At 43.2% G+C, this 17,332-nt stretch overlaps 1 protein-coding gene and 1 long non-coding RNA gene across 4 annotated transcripts in view; one reads left to right on the top strand and one right to left on the bottom strand.

Moving 5' to 3' along the window:
• LOC114812286 overlaps window positions 1-17,332 on the top strand; it is a 477,687-nt gene that overhangs the window by 63,788 nt on the left and 396,567 nt on the right. The window lies entirely within an intron of this gene.
• KCNU1 (potassium calcium-activated channel subfamily U member 1) overlaps window positions 1-17,332 on the bottom strand; it is a 109,384-nt gene that overhangs the window by 64,154 nt on the left and 27,898 nt on the right. For both annotated transcript variants that reach the window (XM_007669860.4, XM_029066781.2), the window contains exons 15-18: window positions 12,592-12,704; window positions 11,645-11,713; window positions 9,189-9,278; window positions 8,941-9,041 (exon numbers count right to left, since the gene is read on the bottom strand). In XM_007669860.4, the coding sequence (XP_007668050.1) occupies window positions 8,941-9,041; window positions 9,189-9,278; window positions 11,645-11,713; window positions 12,592-12,704 (373 nt within the window). The remainder of the gene's footprint in view (window positions 1-8,940; window positions 9,042-9,188; window positions 9,279-11,644; window positions 11,714-12,591; window positions 12,705-17,332) is intronic.

The following is a 17,332-nucleotide window of genomic DNA, read 5'->3' as shown; positions in this document are numbered from 1 at the left end:
CCTGGCTTGACCAGGCTAGAGGTTGTTAGTTTGAGGTGCAGGTAGTTATTCTGGGGTGCACGGGGGTTGTTGCACTGAGGGGAAAAAATGAAATAATTCCTCCAACCCAAAGTAATATGACCACCTACTTGACCTTTCCTGTTGTCCCATCTCCTACACTGCTTCACTCCTAAACCAATTGCAGGGTCTCAGTTCCTGCTTCATTAGAACAGGGCTGGAAAGTCAGAAACCCTCTCCCTCCTTTCTTCAGCCCAATGTGCTTCAACAAGCCTGGAGGGGGAACTAGCATGGGACAAGCCTCCATTCCCACATATCTCTTCATCCCACAGCCTGACAGGCTGAGAGCCCCACAGAAACCTCTGATGCCCCCTCTCCTTTTGATGTTGTAACTATTTCCAAACTGTTCTAATCCAGATGAAACATCTAATGAGTCTCAACATACTTCTGGCAGAAAAGGGACATCCTTTGGATATGTGATTTGTCAGCTTTAATCAGCAGTAATTGCATCACACAGGTGTGCTAAAAGCCCATGTATTTAGTCTTGGAATAAGATCTCTCTCTACCTGTAATCCCCAGAAGCCTCAATTTACATATGGAGGCCTGTCTGGGTTTATCAAATTGACTGATGTTTCCTTATTTGGTGGTTCATTTTTGGCCCGGGGGTGTGGGACGGGAAAGGAGCGTCTGAAGAAAAATCTAGCTGAGGACGCAGTATGTTGCTGTCAGTCTTTAAAGAAGAGACGGCTTAGAGCAAGTCCTGGAAGCTGAGTTATGGAATGTAAACTATAACACACCCAAAACTGGCTTCAGGGCAATGGAACATCTGAAAATTCTCTGCATTTATAAACCTAATATTTCAGCCAACCTGCCTTGGCTTAACTATGAAAAAAAATGAGGGGAAAAATGGTATAAGAACCTTCTGGAAACTCTGGACTGGCCCTCTCCCCTTTCCTGGGAAGATAATCCCTGGGTTTCACCTGACGCTTAGATGTAAGCTGGAAGTTTGTGTGCTAGTGGACAACCCTCTGAAGGAAGCCAGGGAGACAGTCTCTATCCTGGGCTCCAGGATTGGGAGGTGCCCCTTCAATCAACCAGTTGATGGCATTTATTGAACACTTTGTGCATAGCACTGTAGTAAACACTTGGGAGAGTATAATAAAGTAGATTTGATCCCTTCCCTCAAGGAGCTCACAATCTAGTGAAATGTCAAAGAGTTGACCATTCAGCATCCTTGAAAAATGCAGAACTGGGCAAAAAAGAAAATGAAAGGACAGAACACAGGAGGATGACTTAGATCTCAGGCCCTTAAGATTTTCCCCCTTTTTCCATCTCTGCCAAAGTTCAGATCCTGGCTTATTTTTATTCAGCCAAATTGATATCACCGGGCACTGAGAGGAATCATCAGCAGGATTCTGAGGGCTTTTTTCAAAAGTTGAGGAGATTGGGGAATTTCGAAAAGCTTTTAAGTTCTGAATAGTAGAAGCACTTGTTTTGATTTTCAAATCAGATATTCAAAAACTGGTGTGTAGGTTAAGTAAAGAATAAATTTATATGATGGGTCTGCCCACTGGCAAAATAATGATAATAAAACAGTAATAATAATTGTAGTATTTGTTAAGAGCTATGTGTCAAGCACTGTTCTAAGCACTGAGGTACGTACAAGGTCTCAGTCCTACCCTACATGAGGCTCAGAGTCTAAGTAGAAGGAGGAGCAGGAATTGAATCCCCATTTTACAAGTGAGGAAACTGAGGCACAAAGAGTTATTAGACTTGCCCAATGTCACATAGTAGGCAAGTGGCAGAGCCAGCCCTGTATCTCAGGTCCTCTGACTCCCAGGTCCAAGATTCTTTCCACTAGGTGATGCTGCTCCTCTATGGTATAACAGGGCACCAAATACCTTGAAGGAAATCAATTTCATACAAATCAAAGGCTTCACTTACAATTTATGTCTTGCTTGGCCTTATCAATAGATTGCAAGGCTTTTGGGGTGAGGGCCAGGACAGTAGCATTTCTCATCTACTTTAAGGCAGCAGAGGTTGAGTAAATGCAGAATCATAGGTACTTTTTCTGAAAAATCATTGGGTTTTTGGAAGTTAAACTTACATTCGCCAAGATCCGCCCTTTCCTCTCCACCCAAACGGCTACCTTACTATTACGGGCTCTCGTTATATCCCGGCTAGACTACTGTGTCAGCCTTCTCTCTGACCTCCCTTCCTCCTCTCTCGCCCCGCTCCGGTCTATTCTTCACTCCGCTGCCCGGCTCATCTTCCTGCAGAAACGATCTGGGCATGTCACTCCCCTTCTTAAACAACTCCAGTGGTTGCCTATCGACCTCCGCTCCAAACAAAAACTCCTCACTCTAGGCTTCAAGGCTCTCCATCACCTTGTCCCTTCCTACCTCTCCTCCCTTCTCTCTTTCTACCGCCCACCCCGCACGCTCCGCTCCTCTGCCGCCCACCTCCTCACCGTCCCTCGGTCTCGCCTATCCCGCCGTCGACCCCTGGGTCACGTCCTCCTGCAGTCCTGGAACGCCCTCCCTCCTCACCTCCGCCAAACTGATTCTCTTTCCCTCTTCAAAACCTTACTTAAAAATCACCTCCTCCAAGAGGCGTTCCCAGACTGAGCTCCTCTTCCCCCTCTACTCCCTCTGCCATCCCCCCTTTACCTCTCCGCAGCTAAAGCCTCATTTTCCCCTTTTCCCTCTGCTCCTCCACCTCTCCCTTCCCATCCCCACAGCACCGTATTCGTCCGCTCAACTGTATATATTTTCGTTACCCTATTTATTTTGTTAATGAATTGTACACCGCCTTGATTCTATTTAGTTGCCATTGTTTTTACGAGATGTTCTTCCCCTTGACGCTGTTTAGTGCCATTGTTCTTGTCTGTCCGTCTCCCCCGATTAGACTGTAAGCCCGTCAAACGGCAGGGACTGTATCTGTTGCCGACTTGTTCATCCCAAGCGCTTAGTACAGTGCTCTGCACATAGTAAGCGCTCAATAAATACTATTGAATGAATGAATGAAGTTTTCACAAAATTAATAGTAATAATAATAATGATTACAGTACTTAACATATTATATGTGCTAAGCACTGGGATAGATACAAGGTAATCCCCATCTCATCCCTGAGCCCACAGTATAAAAGGGAAGGGTATCAAGCATTTTATTCCCATTTCACAGATGAGGAAATGAAGCACAGAGAAGTTAAATGACTTGCCTAAGGTCATTCAGCAGGCAAGGAGTAGGGCTGAGACTAGAATCTGGGTCTAGTCATTTTCAATTCAAGTGCCCTTTCTGTTAGGTCATGCTGCCTTCTTGCCCATGAGATTGCATATCTACTTTGGTGGGCATAGGAAGTTGATGCATAAGTACATCGTATCATGTTTGAAACTAGCCTTAAAAATAGTGATTCTGGGCCTTGTTGATGAAGGCTCTGTTAACCAGCTGCACAATCCATGGGGTTCCTGGGGACAAGTTTTCAGAGTAGAAAAGGTGAATTTGGGACCCTCTACCCTAGGAGATTAATGGGTCTCTGGGCAGATTAGGTAGAATCTAATGGCAGAGAAGCAGCGTGGCATAGTGAGTAGAGCACGGATCTGGGAATCAGAGGACGTGAGTTCTAATCCTGACTCCGCCACTTGTCTGCTGTGTGACCTTGGGCAAGTTATTTCACTTATCTGGGCCATAGTTACCTCATCTGTAAAATGGGGAACTCCATATGGGACAGGGATGCATCCAAACCAATTTGCTTATATCCATCCCAGTGCTTAGTTCAGTGCCTGACACATAGTAAGTACTTTACAAATGTCATCATCATCATTATAATTAGTAGTAATAGTACCATTAGTATTGAGTGCTTTCTGTATGCAGAGCACAGTACTAAGCACTTGGGAGAGTGCAGTACAACTGAGTTGACAGGCACCTACCCTGTCCTCAGAGTTTTTTTTGAGTATGTCTGAGCCACATCCAGGATTTCACTAGATTCTCCCAAAGCTCTGTGAGGTTCCAGGGAGACATAAAATGGGGTGGGGGAGAACCCCTCCACCTCTCCTGAGTTGGTGTTTGCGGATCCACGAGAAGCAGTGTGGCTCAGTGGAAAGAGCATGGGCTTTGGAGTCAGAGGTCATGAATTCGAATCCCAGCCCTGCCACTTGTCAGCTGTGTGACTGTGGGCAAGTCACTTAACTTCTCTGTGCCTCAGTTACCTCATCTGTAAAATAGGGATTAAGACTGTGAGCCCCTCGTGGGACAACCTGATTCCCCTGTGTCTACCCCAGCGCTTAGAACAGTGCTTTGCACATAGTACACGCTTAACAAATACCAACATTATTATTATTATTATTATCCTGCAGCTTGTAGACCATTTGACCACTTGTTGTGAACACAATGGCAGATCCACAAGCTCATCCTAAAAATACTTGCTTGCTTAAATACTAAGGGCTCATATACTAAATCTGTGCTCAAAAGACCAACAGTGGGGGAATTGTCTCCTTTCAGTTTCCATTTTATTTGGTTGTGGGGAAAACATTTTGAGAGGAAGAGGCAGCAAGGCCAAGTGGAAAGAGCATGGGCCTATGAGTCAGAGGACATGGGTTCTAATTCCACCGCTGCCAATTGCTTGCAGTTTGACCTTGGGCAAGTCTACCAACTTCTCTGTCCCTCATTTTCCTCAACTGTAAAATGAGGTTTCCAAGTCTGTTTCCCCAAAAACTTATACAGTGAGCCCCAAATGGAACAGGGACTGTGTCCAACCTGATTAACTTGTATCTATCTCAGTGCTTAGAATTGTGCCTGATATAATAAGTGTTTAACAAATGTAATATTATCATTATTAATAATGAAAATTAAATTAGACTGTGCATTTGTACTAGGTGTAATCATATATCCTCTTAGGCTAGTGGATGGAGAAGGATGAATGGTTAGACTTAGTTAGAAGGGGACATTAGTAGCTTTGGTACATGGATGTAGATCCAGTGCACAATTGGTGGGTTCAATAGAATTCTGATGAACCTGGTACTTTTTGAAAACCATTTGCAAGAATGGTTCAATTATTCCAGCATTGACTGGAATGTCCTTTTCGGGGGTATGGAAAACTCATCATTTTGCCTATATTAAAGAGAAAATCCTCTTTGTAGGAGCAGTGTGAGGTTGCAAAATTGATTCTTTTCCATTTCGTTGTGGGCAGGGAACAGGCTTACCAACTCTGCTACATTATACTCTCCTAAGCACTTAATGCAGAGCTCTTCACACAATAAGCATCCAATAAATATGATTGATTGATTTTTCCCTTGAAGTGTTCACTGAAGGCTGCAGGGGTCCCTTACTCCATCTAAGCGACCGACTAATCCTGGCCCCTGTCCAGAGGCTCTTGAATCTGTTTACTAAGCACATGGGATGGTGCACATTCCTTCAGGATCAATACACTGCCTGAAACCTTCCCAGGCATGAGCACACTTGTGTTAATTTAGGCAATGCAAGACCAACAAACTCTTTTACCTGGGCCAGCCCCTGGTTCTGCGCCTTGGTGGGCATTTAATGATCCTCGCCTGCCATCTACTGGCACACGGAGGAACAAATCAGCAGAGGAGAATGGTATTGCTGTTTATAATAATAAATATTTACTATATTACTAAATAATAGTAATTATGATACTTGTTAAGTGCTTACTATGTCCCAATCACTGTTCTAAGCACTGGAGTAGATACAAGTCAATCAGGTTGGACATAGTCCCTGCTCCTCATGAAACTCACTGTCTTAGTAGGAGGAAATAAGATTTAACCCCCATTGTACAGATGAGGTAACTGAGGTTCAGAGAAGTTAAGTGATTTGCCCAAGGTTACACAGCAGAAACATGGCAGACCCGGGATTGGAATCCAGTTCTTCTGACTCCCATGGCCGTGCCCTTTCCATTAGGCCACACTGCTTCTCATGCTGTTGAACTGTAGTACTGAATATTTGGTAGTAGGTTCAGTGGACCGAACCCAGAAATCCTATGGGAATCAGGAGACTCGAGTTTTAGTTTTGATTTTGCCTGTGGCTGGCTAACATGGGTGAAACCAGCAACTGCACTTCTCAATGTCCTGCACCCCTGCCTACTTTCTCTTTTGTTAAACTCCATGCCCCAGTGGGAAAGTGAGCAGCAGGGACCAGAGGGTATAAATGGAGCTACATAAGGCATTAACACTATAGTCAATTGCTCTGTGAAGGACTGTCGATCATCTGTCATAACTGAAGGGAGCCTCCATCACCACTGTATTTCTACTAGTCTGCACCAGGGTAATCCAACACAAAATACACAATAACGACAAAGAACTTAATGCTCTCACTACATTTGGCTACCTAGTACACAATCCAACGATGTAATTAGCTACAGAGGCTAAAAGTAGAATAAAAATGGCAGGCATGGCTTTTAGCCTATTACAAGACATTTTGGAGACCATGGGGATTAATCTTTGTGTCAGTGCAGAGCTCTGGACAGAGTTAGCGTTCAGTATGATTGAGTGATTGTTGGGTGTCTGAACCTTCTACACGACTGAGAGAACTGGTTCCACCTAAGACACATCCAGTTTCTAGAGCAGCTTCACCAGTATCACCTAGGCAATATGCTTAACATTAACTGTAAGGATATGGTTAAAAACAATGAAATCCTGGAACAAAGTTCAGCTCACCAGTATTGAAGCAAACCTTAAAATACAGTTCCACTGGGGTATGTGAGAAGAATGGATGACACTAGGATACCCAAGACACTGCTCTATGGTGAACTAATTGAAAGGAGGTGCAGAAAAATGGGGCAGACAGAACAAGCAATTTAAAGGCATATTGATGTAACTTCACTCATTGTGATGTGACTGTTGGCTGCTAATAATAACTGTGGTATTTAAGTGCTTACTATGTGCCAAGCAGTATTCTAAGTGCTGAGGAAGATACACAATATTCTGGTTAAACATAGTCCCTGCCCTGCATTGGGCTCACAGTCAATCCCCATTTTACAGATGAGGGAACTGAGGCACAGAGAAGTGAAGTGACTTGCCCAAGGTCACACAGACAAGTGGCAGAGCTGAGACTAGCACCCAGGTCCTTCTTACTCTCAGTCCCATGCTCTATCCACTAGGCCAAACTGCTTCTTAGGTCAGAGAAGAAGATGGAGCAGCCTGGAGGGCAGTAACTGGGAGAGAGGCTATATCAAAAGAGCGTTAAGTTCTGAGTCAGACAACCTCATTAAATCCATTAATACAGAGAAGCAGTGTGACCTTAGTGGTTAGAGCATGGACCTGTGAGACAGAAAGACCTGAGTTCTAATCCCAGCTCTGCCACATGTCTGTTTTTTTTTTGTTTTGCTGTCTTTCTCCCCCTTTTAGACTGTGAGTCCGTTGTTGGGCAGCGATGGTCTCTGTTGCCAAACTGTACATTCCAAGCATTTAGTATGGTACTCTGCACACAGTAAGCGCTCTGTAAATACGATTGAATGAATGAATGTTGTGTGACCTTAGGCAAGTCACTTAACTTCTCTCTGCCTCAGTCACTTCATTTGTAAAATGGGGATTAAGACTGTGAGCCCTATGAGGGACATAGCCTGATTCCAACCTAGTTAGCTTGAATCTACCCCAGCACATACTACAGTGCCTAGCACATAGTAAGGACTTACCAAATACTGTAAAAAAAGGAAAACCTTTATCTTTACTTGAATACAATGTGGAAATGTCAGTTATACCCACAGGCAGGGATAGGATCTCACAGTTGGTACTGTCTTCTTAGAAAACAAAGATATTTGTACCACATACTACCACTGTAACCTAGGGCTCTTTACTTTTCAATATTTGGTTCTAGTGAGGGGGAGGTGGTGTGATGAGGTCTTTCCGAATAATGGAAATGGAGCTACAAAATGGAAAATAAGAGAGGACAGAAAGCTGAGCAGAAGTAGCTGAGACCTGGGAGAGCTGCAGCTTCAAGTTGATATTAAAAATGTAGTACCAACAGCAATAATTGCGGTATTTGTGACACTTTACTATGTGCTAAGTGCTGGGGTAGATACAATAAAAGTGAATTGGACACAGTTCCTCTCCTCGATGGGGCTCAAACTCTAAGTAGGAGGGAGAACACGTACTGAATCCCCATTATACAGATGGGAAAACTGAGTCACTGAGAAGTTTAGTGACTTGCCCAAGGTCACAGCAGGTAAGTGGAAAAGCCAAGATTAGAATCCAGTTCCTCTGATCTTTCCACTAGGCCTTGTTACTTCATGGGTTCTCTTATCATCACTTTGGTTTTGGCATTTCACTCCAACTTTGTCTCTCTGTCCATTCTGAAGTATACACTCTCTCCCTCAGCAAAATGGCAAATGCCATTTCATCTCTTTGATGATCAGGAGACCCAACCAATCAATCTCATTTATTGAATACTTAGTGTGTGTAGACTACTGTACCAAGTGGTTGGGGAAGTACAATATAATGGAGTCGGTAGACACGTTCCCTGCCATTTTCCAATTCTCCCATGTTCCTGCTGTTTTAGGATCTTGGCCAACAGATTGCTCAGCCATTGAAATTAGTCAGTAGAGTGACACTAAATGACACTGGGTACCATGCCTCGGGCCATCTGAACACAGGGAGAATATTAGAACCAACCAATTTTAGAGGTCCCTAACCCAGGGGTTGGCCCAGGGGTTCAGAGCAGTGCCTTCATACGGAGTGAATTCTGAAAGCATCCATGGCCTTAACGGAAGGCCTAGAGCACCCAAACCAAACTTCCATGGGGTCTGAAGGAATTGGGTGTTTGTTGTGCTACCTGATGCTCCACTGGCAGCTTGGGTGATGGCTAGAAGCTTTTTGGAAATATTCCTGAAGTTGGAGCCTAATAAGGAATCCTTTTTCTCGTGTCCCCTCCTAGATCCTTGAAATCCTTTCCAGAAGAGGGAGCCCAAGCACTGACTTAAAAGTTATTTACCTTTATCTTGATGTCGTTTGTTATTGGTTCGGCAGGTACATTTTATAATTAACTCGAGATCTTTCACATCGCTGTGGCACTTGGAACAATAAAAATAAGCCCTGGACAATGAAAACAAATCAAAAACGACATGGGTGAGGTCAAACTCTGCAGAGGCACAGAGCTGAGTCAATTCACCTGCTATTAAGTTGCATTTGCTTTAGTGTTTTTTACCATATACTAATATAAAAAAATATATATATGTATACCTTTTGACTTCAGTTATGGTTTCGGCAATAAAGAAACCCAGGGTGTTCTTATGAAGCTTAATCTGTGGAGGCGGATTTAGAAGTAGGCCACTAGACGTAGAAAACAAAAATATAATCATTTTTCCTTCCTCCTGTAGTATTCTCGCTAATTCTTCGTCACTGCTGATGGATTCGTTAAGTTAGAAGTTAATAAGAATTAGTTTCTTTTCAATGCCAAATATAATGGGAAATGTGCATGTGATTACATTTAATTCAGAGCTTAATTCAGAACTGAGAGTAGTGGAATCCCCAGCATGACTAAATTGAAAGAACACACTCTAGTCGGGGTGCTTCATGAGTACCTTTATCTGCTTTCTTCTTGACAGTTTTCATCATTGACTTACAATGACTTACAAAGCCTGCCACCACATTCAGGCTTCTTAGGTGTACTATATTTCATTTTTTAGCAGATCCTGAAAGCTTTCAAACTGTTTTTTTAAGCAATCAATAGTATCAATATTTTAAGCTTTTCTATATTATATTTCTGTAATTACTGAGAGAACACATAGGATGAGGTAGGGCTTATGACCTGGTGAGCCAACATTCGATTTTATAATGGGAACAGCCTGGTTTTTAGCTGGCCTGTCCCCTGGCTCATGTGGATTCAACATTAGACTCTCTCCTTGTTACCAAATCAGTACAGAGCAACCTGGAGTCAGGTAGAGATGTGCTAATTTCAGATCAAGGACTAGTTGGGCCTTATTGGCTGAACCATCATCCAAACTAGGCTGGGCTTTTATTTACTGACCATTGACACATGATCACTACCCCATATGGGCTATCCTTATGTAACTGTGTTTCCAGAAGAAATTGGATCACACCTGCTAGGGGCTTGTCTTTAATATATAGTATTTGTTAAGCACTTACTATGTGCCAAGCACTGTGCTAAGTGCTGGGAAATTTAAAATTAATTAGGTCGTGTCCCATTCAGGTAAACATTGTTCCTGAGGTCATATCTCAAGAGTCATAGGTTCTAACCCCAGCTCTGCCACTTGTCTGCTGTGTGAACTTGGGCCTTCAAATCTCTGTCTCAGTTACCTCATCTGTAAAATGGGAATTAAGACTGTGAACCCCACATGGGAAAGGGATTTGTGTTCAACCCATTTTGCTGTATCCACCCCAGCGCTTAGTATAGTGCCTGGCACATAGTAAGTACTTAAGAAATAATATAATTATTATTATATCTAATCCGTGCCCAGAACCATGACAATAGAATAAGTGTTTAGCCATTTCCACCTTTCTGTCCTGTTTCTCCATCCCACCGTTTTCCTGGAATCCACTGAGTAGTCCAGTGACACTTGTGGAGACTGATGATAATAATGGTATTTGTTAAGTGCTTACTATATGCCAGGCACTTTTCTAAGCACTGGGGTAGGTACAAGATGATTGGGTTGATCACAGTCCCTGTCCCACAAGGGGTTCACAGTTTTAACCCCCATTTTACAGATGAGGGAACTGAGGCCCAGGGAAGTGAAGTGATTTGCCCAAGGTCACACAGCAGACAAGTGGCAGAGCCGGAATTAGAACCCATGACCTTCTGACTCCCAGGCCCAGGAGCTATCCATTTGGCCATCCTGCTTCAGGGGGCAGTGCTGGGATAGAATCAAGGTTGTCAGACACAAGACTCGCTTCTACAGATAAAGAAAACTAAGGCTCAACCAGGTTAAGTGGCTTGCCCAAAGTCCCCACTATCCTTGATTCACGACCAATGAGTGGCAGAGCTGAGGCTCAGTTAACTAATCTGTAAAATGGAGATTCCCTCTCCCGACCTTTTAGAGTGTGAGCCTTGGGAGGAACACAGACCGTGGGCAGGAGTTGATAGAATTTGAGCCTACTGGGGGAGACTTCTGAGCCCAAAACATTGGGGGACTTCTGAGGCAATCAGGTAAGTGGTTTGAGGATAGACTCTTATGCTGTCGAGTACTGTCCATAGTGATGCCATTGACACGTCTCTCCTAGAATGCCCCACTTCCATCTACAATTGTTCTGATAGTGTGTGCCTAGAGTTTTCTTGGTAAAAATCTGGAAGTGGTTTACCATTGCCTTCCTTCCATGCAGTCAACTTGAGTCTCTGCCCTCGACTCTCCCCCATGCCACTGCTGCCCAGCACAGGTGAATTTTGACTTGCAGCAGATTGCCTTCCACTCATTAGCCATGGGCCAAGCTAGGAATTGAGTGGGCATGCCTGCAGAAAACTCCTTGTCCCTGTAAACTAAACAATGGTTTTTGGCAGAATTTCATGCAGAATTTCTGTGCCAAGGAATTTTATCCCAGTAAAAGATCAACCTGAAGAAAGGTTAAAAAAATAAACCCAGGAAAGTATCAACTTGGAAAATATGAGGAGGTTATGAGAGGGTTTAGGAAAAGATAAAAGTCAGATCATTTCCCCTGGAACTGAGAGAAACAGTCATCAGTACCTGGACTCTTCGAATCCTGGTTTGTATTCAATGGCTATCAGCAAAATGTTGAGCTTCACAAAGCACAGCCTATGGAGGAAAATGAACTGAGTGAAAAGGCAGGGAAGAGAAGTATCTGGGAATCTGGTGAGAGTGTGAGACTAAAGTAGGACATGGAAATAGGGCTAATTCTCCACCCTCCCTGAAAAAGTAGCTGGTCAGAGATGACAGAATCAAAGCCAACCTAAACTTCACTGGCACCTCTGGCTTTCATTGATCCATTCCACCCACCTCCGCTCAACCAGAGCATGTGGGATGGTGAGGAATTCCAGTTTTTATTTTCCCAGTTTACCATCTAAGGGAGGTGCAACTGATACTGTTACATAACTCAGCCCGCACACTTCGGTCCTCTGGTGCTAACCTTCTCACTGTGACTCCATCTCGCCTGTCTCACTGCCAACCCCTGGCCCACGCCCTACCTCTGGCCTGGAACGCCCTCCCTTCTCAAATCCACCAATTACTCTCCCCACCTTTAAAGCCTTACTGAAGGTACATCTCCTCCAAGAGGCCTTCCCACACTAAGCTCCATTTTTCCTCATCTCCCACTCCTTTCTGCGTCAACCTAAATTGTTCCCTTTGCTCTTTCCCCCACCTACCCCCTTATGGATATATCTTTAATTTTATTAATTTATATTGATGTCTGTTTATTTCTACTGATGTCTGCCTCCCCCACTCTAGACTGGGAGCTCATTGTGGGCAGAAATTGTCACTCTATTTCCTAAGTGCTTAGTACACAGTAGGCACTTAATAAATACAATTGATTGAATGAATGGCCCATAGATGGAAGTGACAGGCAGAAAAGAGGAGGAGAACAAGGGACAAGCTAATCCCTCTAGCCAAACCAAAAATGTGGGGAAATCTGAGGGTCCTGGCCAATAATAAAGAGGAAATAATTGTACTGCAATTACCGGCATACTTCTGGAAAAGACATTCCAACAAAATCATTGGAGAGGCGCTGGGTCAAGACTTTGTTCTTCATGCCATCCAAGTAATCCTTTTGCCAGGTCTCTTTGGGGATTACCTAGAACACACCACCAGTTAACCAAAAATGCTTTTTTCTTCAAAGGCATACCTGAATGGAAATGCAGTTTTGAAAACTGCCAGTACTGACACTGCCTTGCATTAGCTGAAAGCCAGGAACCCCGAGTTCTATTTCCAGCACTGCCACTCCCTGGCCCTGGAACAAGGATAATGGGCACCTTGGGCAAATCACTTAACCTCTCTGGGCCTTAGTTTTCTCATCTGTAGAATGGCAATAAGCTAGAATGGGATCCCCTCTGTCAGATCTCATAATCCAGAATCTTCCCAAGTGCTTAGAACACAAGTAAGGGCTGAATTAAAAGTGCCTTAATCATATCATTATCAAACTATTGTCCATCACTGTAGCTCACTTGCAGAAAGAGGGGTTCCACAGACAGAAGGTGAAGAAGATTAGCATTGGGCCTGCATTTTATCTTCTATGTTTTTTTCCTTAGTTCTCCACTGGGCTCTCTTGGATCAAGATTCCAGTTTACCTCTGGGAAAAATGTCAGTGCTTTTAAGTCCTGAGTGAACAGGCACAGTGTCCTTACTAGTTGGATTAAAAGAGATTGGATTAAAAAAGACAAGATAGGCCCATCAGTCATGATCCCCAAATGCAGCAGTATCTCCCTGGCATGCCTGCTCTGCCAGAGAATTTCCTAGCTTTCTTGGATTCCTCCCCTAATAGAATTCACTTCACTGGGCAGTGTAATGCATTGTTTCATTCCCCAATTACCAGGGACTTGGTTTATTAGCTCTAATTGCAAAGTTTCAATTTTTAGCAGAGGGTCAGAAATGATAAGTACCCAAATGGAAAAACCCTCCTGGGACAGTTAGAGCAGAGATGAGAAAGAAAAATAAAAGAGAACAGATTGGGTTATGTACAGCAGGAGTTAGGAGCTTGAGGGAAGAGGTGGCTGATGGCCCCTTTTGAGTTTAAAGCAAGGCTCTGCAGCAAGTCTCTACTATATCATCAGCTTCTTCACAGACCTTCCCCCATTTCTCCCTTCTCCAGTGTCTACTTCACTAACTGCCTGGATCACCTTCCTTAAACCTTGTTTTTTGCCCTTCTCCTTGCTTCTCAAAAACCTCCAATTGTTGCCCATTTATCTACATCAAAAAGAAACTTCAGACCCTTGACTTTAAGGGACTCAATCAGCTCTCCCCCTACTTATCTTCACTCCTCTCCCTCCACACCCCAAGTTTGCAGACTTCACACTTCTCTCAACAATGTGTCTTTTTTCTGTCACTGTCGACCTCTTGCCCCTGACCTTCCTTCCACCTGGAACTCCCTTCCCCTTTCAAATCTTCCCCAGGAGGACCTCCCTTATTAATCTCTCATCTCCTCTTCCTACTTCCCCCCACAACTGATACTTCAACATTTCTACAACATCTAAACTCTTCGGGTGCTCACTTACTCACTGTATCATTTATGTACTTATCTTTCTGGTTGCTTCCCCCTATCCGTAATTCATTTTAGTGTGTGTACCCTGCTAGATTGAGAGATTCTTAAGGGCAGGAATCTTATCTACTAACTCTGGTGTACTCTCCCAAGTGCTTCGTGCTGAACTCTGCACAGATTAAGTGCTCAATAAATGCCATTGATTGATTGATACAGTACAGAAGATGAATGAAGTTGGAATTGATTCAATTCCACCCTATAGATTCTCATTGTTCAGGTGACTACCAATTCTGATATACTGAAATCTCCCAAGTGCTTAGTACAGTGTTCTTTACACAGGAAGAGCTCAATAAATATGATTGCTTGATTGAACCAATTGCAATAGGTCACATCAATCTAGGCTCTTCAGTCAAGTTGCTCTAGTTCTTGGCAGGAGGTTCCATTAATAGCCCAACACTTCATTCTTGTAACAGGAAGACAAGTCCTGGGTCATTTTCATTCCCTTTTCAGTGATGGAAAAGCTGAAGGGCAGGGAGATAGAGTCAGTCTCCTCCACGCGAAAGTCCAGGAACAAGCACCAGTCAATGATATTTTGTGAGCTCCTACTAAGTGCAAATTCCATTCTCCAACACATGGTACAACAGAGACAAAACATATGTGCCCTGCCTACAAAGTGACAGTAAGTGGAACTATTCTCACATTTAATGGGGGGAGGGAAAGTTGAACATAACGAAGTATTTAACAAATGCAAATCAACAACTGGAGCGCATCCACCTAATATAGAAAAAGTAATAATATCATTATCAATAATAATACTAATAATGGTATTTAAGTGCTTACTATGTACCAAGCGTGGTTCTAAGCACTGTGTAGATACAAGTCATTTAGGTTGGACATAGTCCCTGTCCATATGGGGCTCACACTTAATCCACATTTTATAGATGAGGTAACTGAGGCTCAGAGAAGTTAAGTGACTTGCCCAAGGTCACACAGCAGACATGTGGCAGGGCCGGGATTAGAATCCAGGTCCTTCTGACTCCCAGGCCTGCGCTCTATCCACTAAACCACATTGCTCCTCTTAAGTTGAGAGAAGTCTTTTTAAAGCTGCCCCTGGCATGTCACCTGAAAGGAATGGTCAATGAAACAATTAATCCATATATGTAAACCCCATGTCCAGACCCTCTGCTCCAAGTCTTTCAGGTTACAATGTTTCAATATATCTGGTCCCTTCCAGCATCACACATGATGCTCTCTGCTGGTTGCCCCATATTACTAGACTGATGTGCTTTTGAACAGCCATCATTTCTTTCACCATCAAACACTTCTCAGGGATTCTTAACTCTCGCCACCACTGTCCATTCCCACACCATCCTCATCTCCCAAACAGGCTTGGATGTGTAGGCTCCAGGACATTTTTTGGAAAAGAAAAAAGTCCTTATCAGCATTCTTCCAGGGGGTTTCTGAAGATCAGCACTTATTACAGTTACCTCTATAGATGCTATTACTACTGCTACCAGGAGTGAATCATTTCAGCAGTGTTTCAGAAAATTTTACTCTACCCTCAGACTTTCTTTTCTAAGTTTCATTTCTTGATGGGGCCTGTGAACACTCCATCAAATGAAAAGCACTTGCTGACAATACATCTCACTTCCCTTATTTTACCAAAGGGCATCCTAGTTGTACCTAATATTGGTGTTTGATTTTTCTCAGCGAGGAGACTTCGACTTTCAGATAAGGGAAGAAAACCTAATAGGTGTTTTCCATCTCCACCATCAATAATTCCAGGCAAGAAGATAGAGTCTGTGCATTTCATCCTAATCTCATTTATTTAAACTACACGAGAGATTAAGATCACAGCCATCAGAGGAGATACTCCAATTCTCTGCCACTCTTTGAACGTACAACACAGGCAAATTCAATTCCCCGGGAGGCCATTTACTGGAGACATATCAAATGGCCACTAGGTGATAGTAAAAGCATATGCGATGTAACAGAGGCAGCAGGAGCCTTATTCAGACAACATAATGCCTGATGGTTATTTCTTTTTATCTCTTTATTATATCTTCTCACATTTGCTGTGAGAATTGCAGAGCAATTTTATGTGCTCTAAAGTTAGTACCCTGCTTGTAAGAGTTGTTACTTTTTTTTTTCCCCCCTCTCTCTCATTTTGACCGCACGGGGAAAAGATCAGGAAAAAGGGAGGGGGGTACAAAAAATACATAAAACAAGACATGAATAGAGATGCAGCTTCAAGAAGCAGAAAGTCCATTTAAGCCTATAAAGTCCAGTCCCCTCTGGCCAAAATCTCTCTTGGCAGCTGCTTCTGAAAATATGAGCTTTTCAGTAGATTCTGCTTTCGGGCCTAGAATGCTCACTTAGATGGGTTCCAGTGGTCCTTTGATAGTGGAAAATAGAAAACAACTAAGCTGTCCTGTGAGGATGACACTACTGACTGCCAGATTTTATCAATGCTTGCATTCAGCTGATAAGATCTATATCTGTTGGATTTGATGCCTATAAAGATAATACTATATACATTAAGTGACTCAAGGAACATAGTTTAATCAAGGAGTGAAATCAAAGTTGAAAAGTAGTTAATCACATGTGCAATTAGCAAACACAGCAGGGAAAGAGAAAAATAGTGAGATTGACACCAAACAATCTAAAATAGTTAAGTTAGAGAGTCCTCAAAAGCAGAAGCAAAGAACATGAGAAAAGTGTTTTGGTTGACTAGTACACAGCCCCTATTTGTTGAGTTCTGAGGCATCATTGAGCCTTTTTTCATTAGTATTAAAAGCATTCTTGTATGTATGATTGACAGCGTGGCTCAGTGGAAAGAGCCCAGGCTTTGGAGTCAGAGGTCATGGGTTCAAATCCCGGGTCTGCCGCTTGTCAGCTGTGTGACTGTGGGCAAGTCACTTCACTTCTCTGGGCCTCAGTTCCCTCATCTGTAAAATGGGGATTAACTGTGAGCCTCACGTGGGACAACCTGATTCCCCTTTATCTGCCCCAGCACTTAGAACAGTGCTCTGCATGTAGTAAGAGCTTAACAAATACCAACATTATTACAGGTCAAACCTATGGGAAGAAACAGGCATTATTCCTGCTTAACAGATGAAGGAGCTGAGGTCAAAGAGTTAAGTAACTGCTAAAGGTTGAGACTTGGTTATCAGTGGAGTTGGGATTTAAAACCCTAGCCTTTGGATTCCAATCCAGCAAGCTCTCCA

Source organism: Ornithorhynchus anatinus, chromosome 5 (assembly GCF_004115215.2).
Source record: "Ornithorhynchus anatinus isolate Pmale09 chromosome 5, mOrnAna1.pri.v4, whole genome shotgun sequence".
Lineage (NCBI taxonomy): Eukaryota > Metazoa > Chordata > Mammalia > Monotremata > Ornithorhynchidae > Ornithorhynchus > Ornithorhynchus anatinus.
The sequence above is the reverse complement of the archived record's forward strand: the minus strand, read 5'-3'. Positions and strand labels throughout refer to the sequence as shown.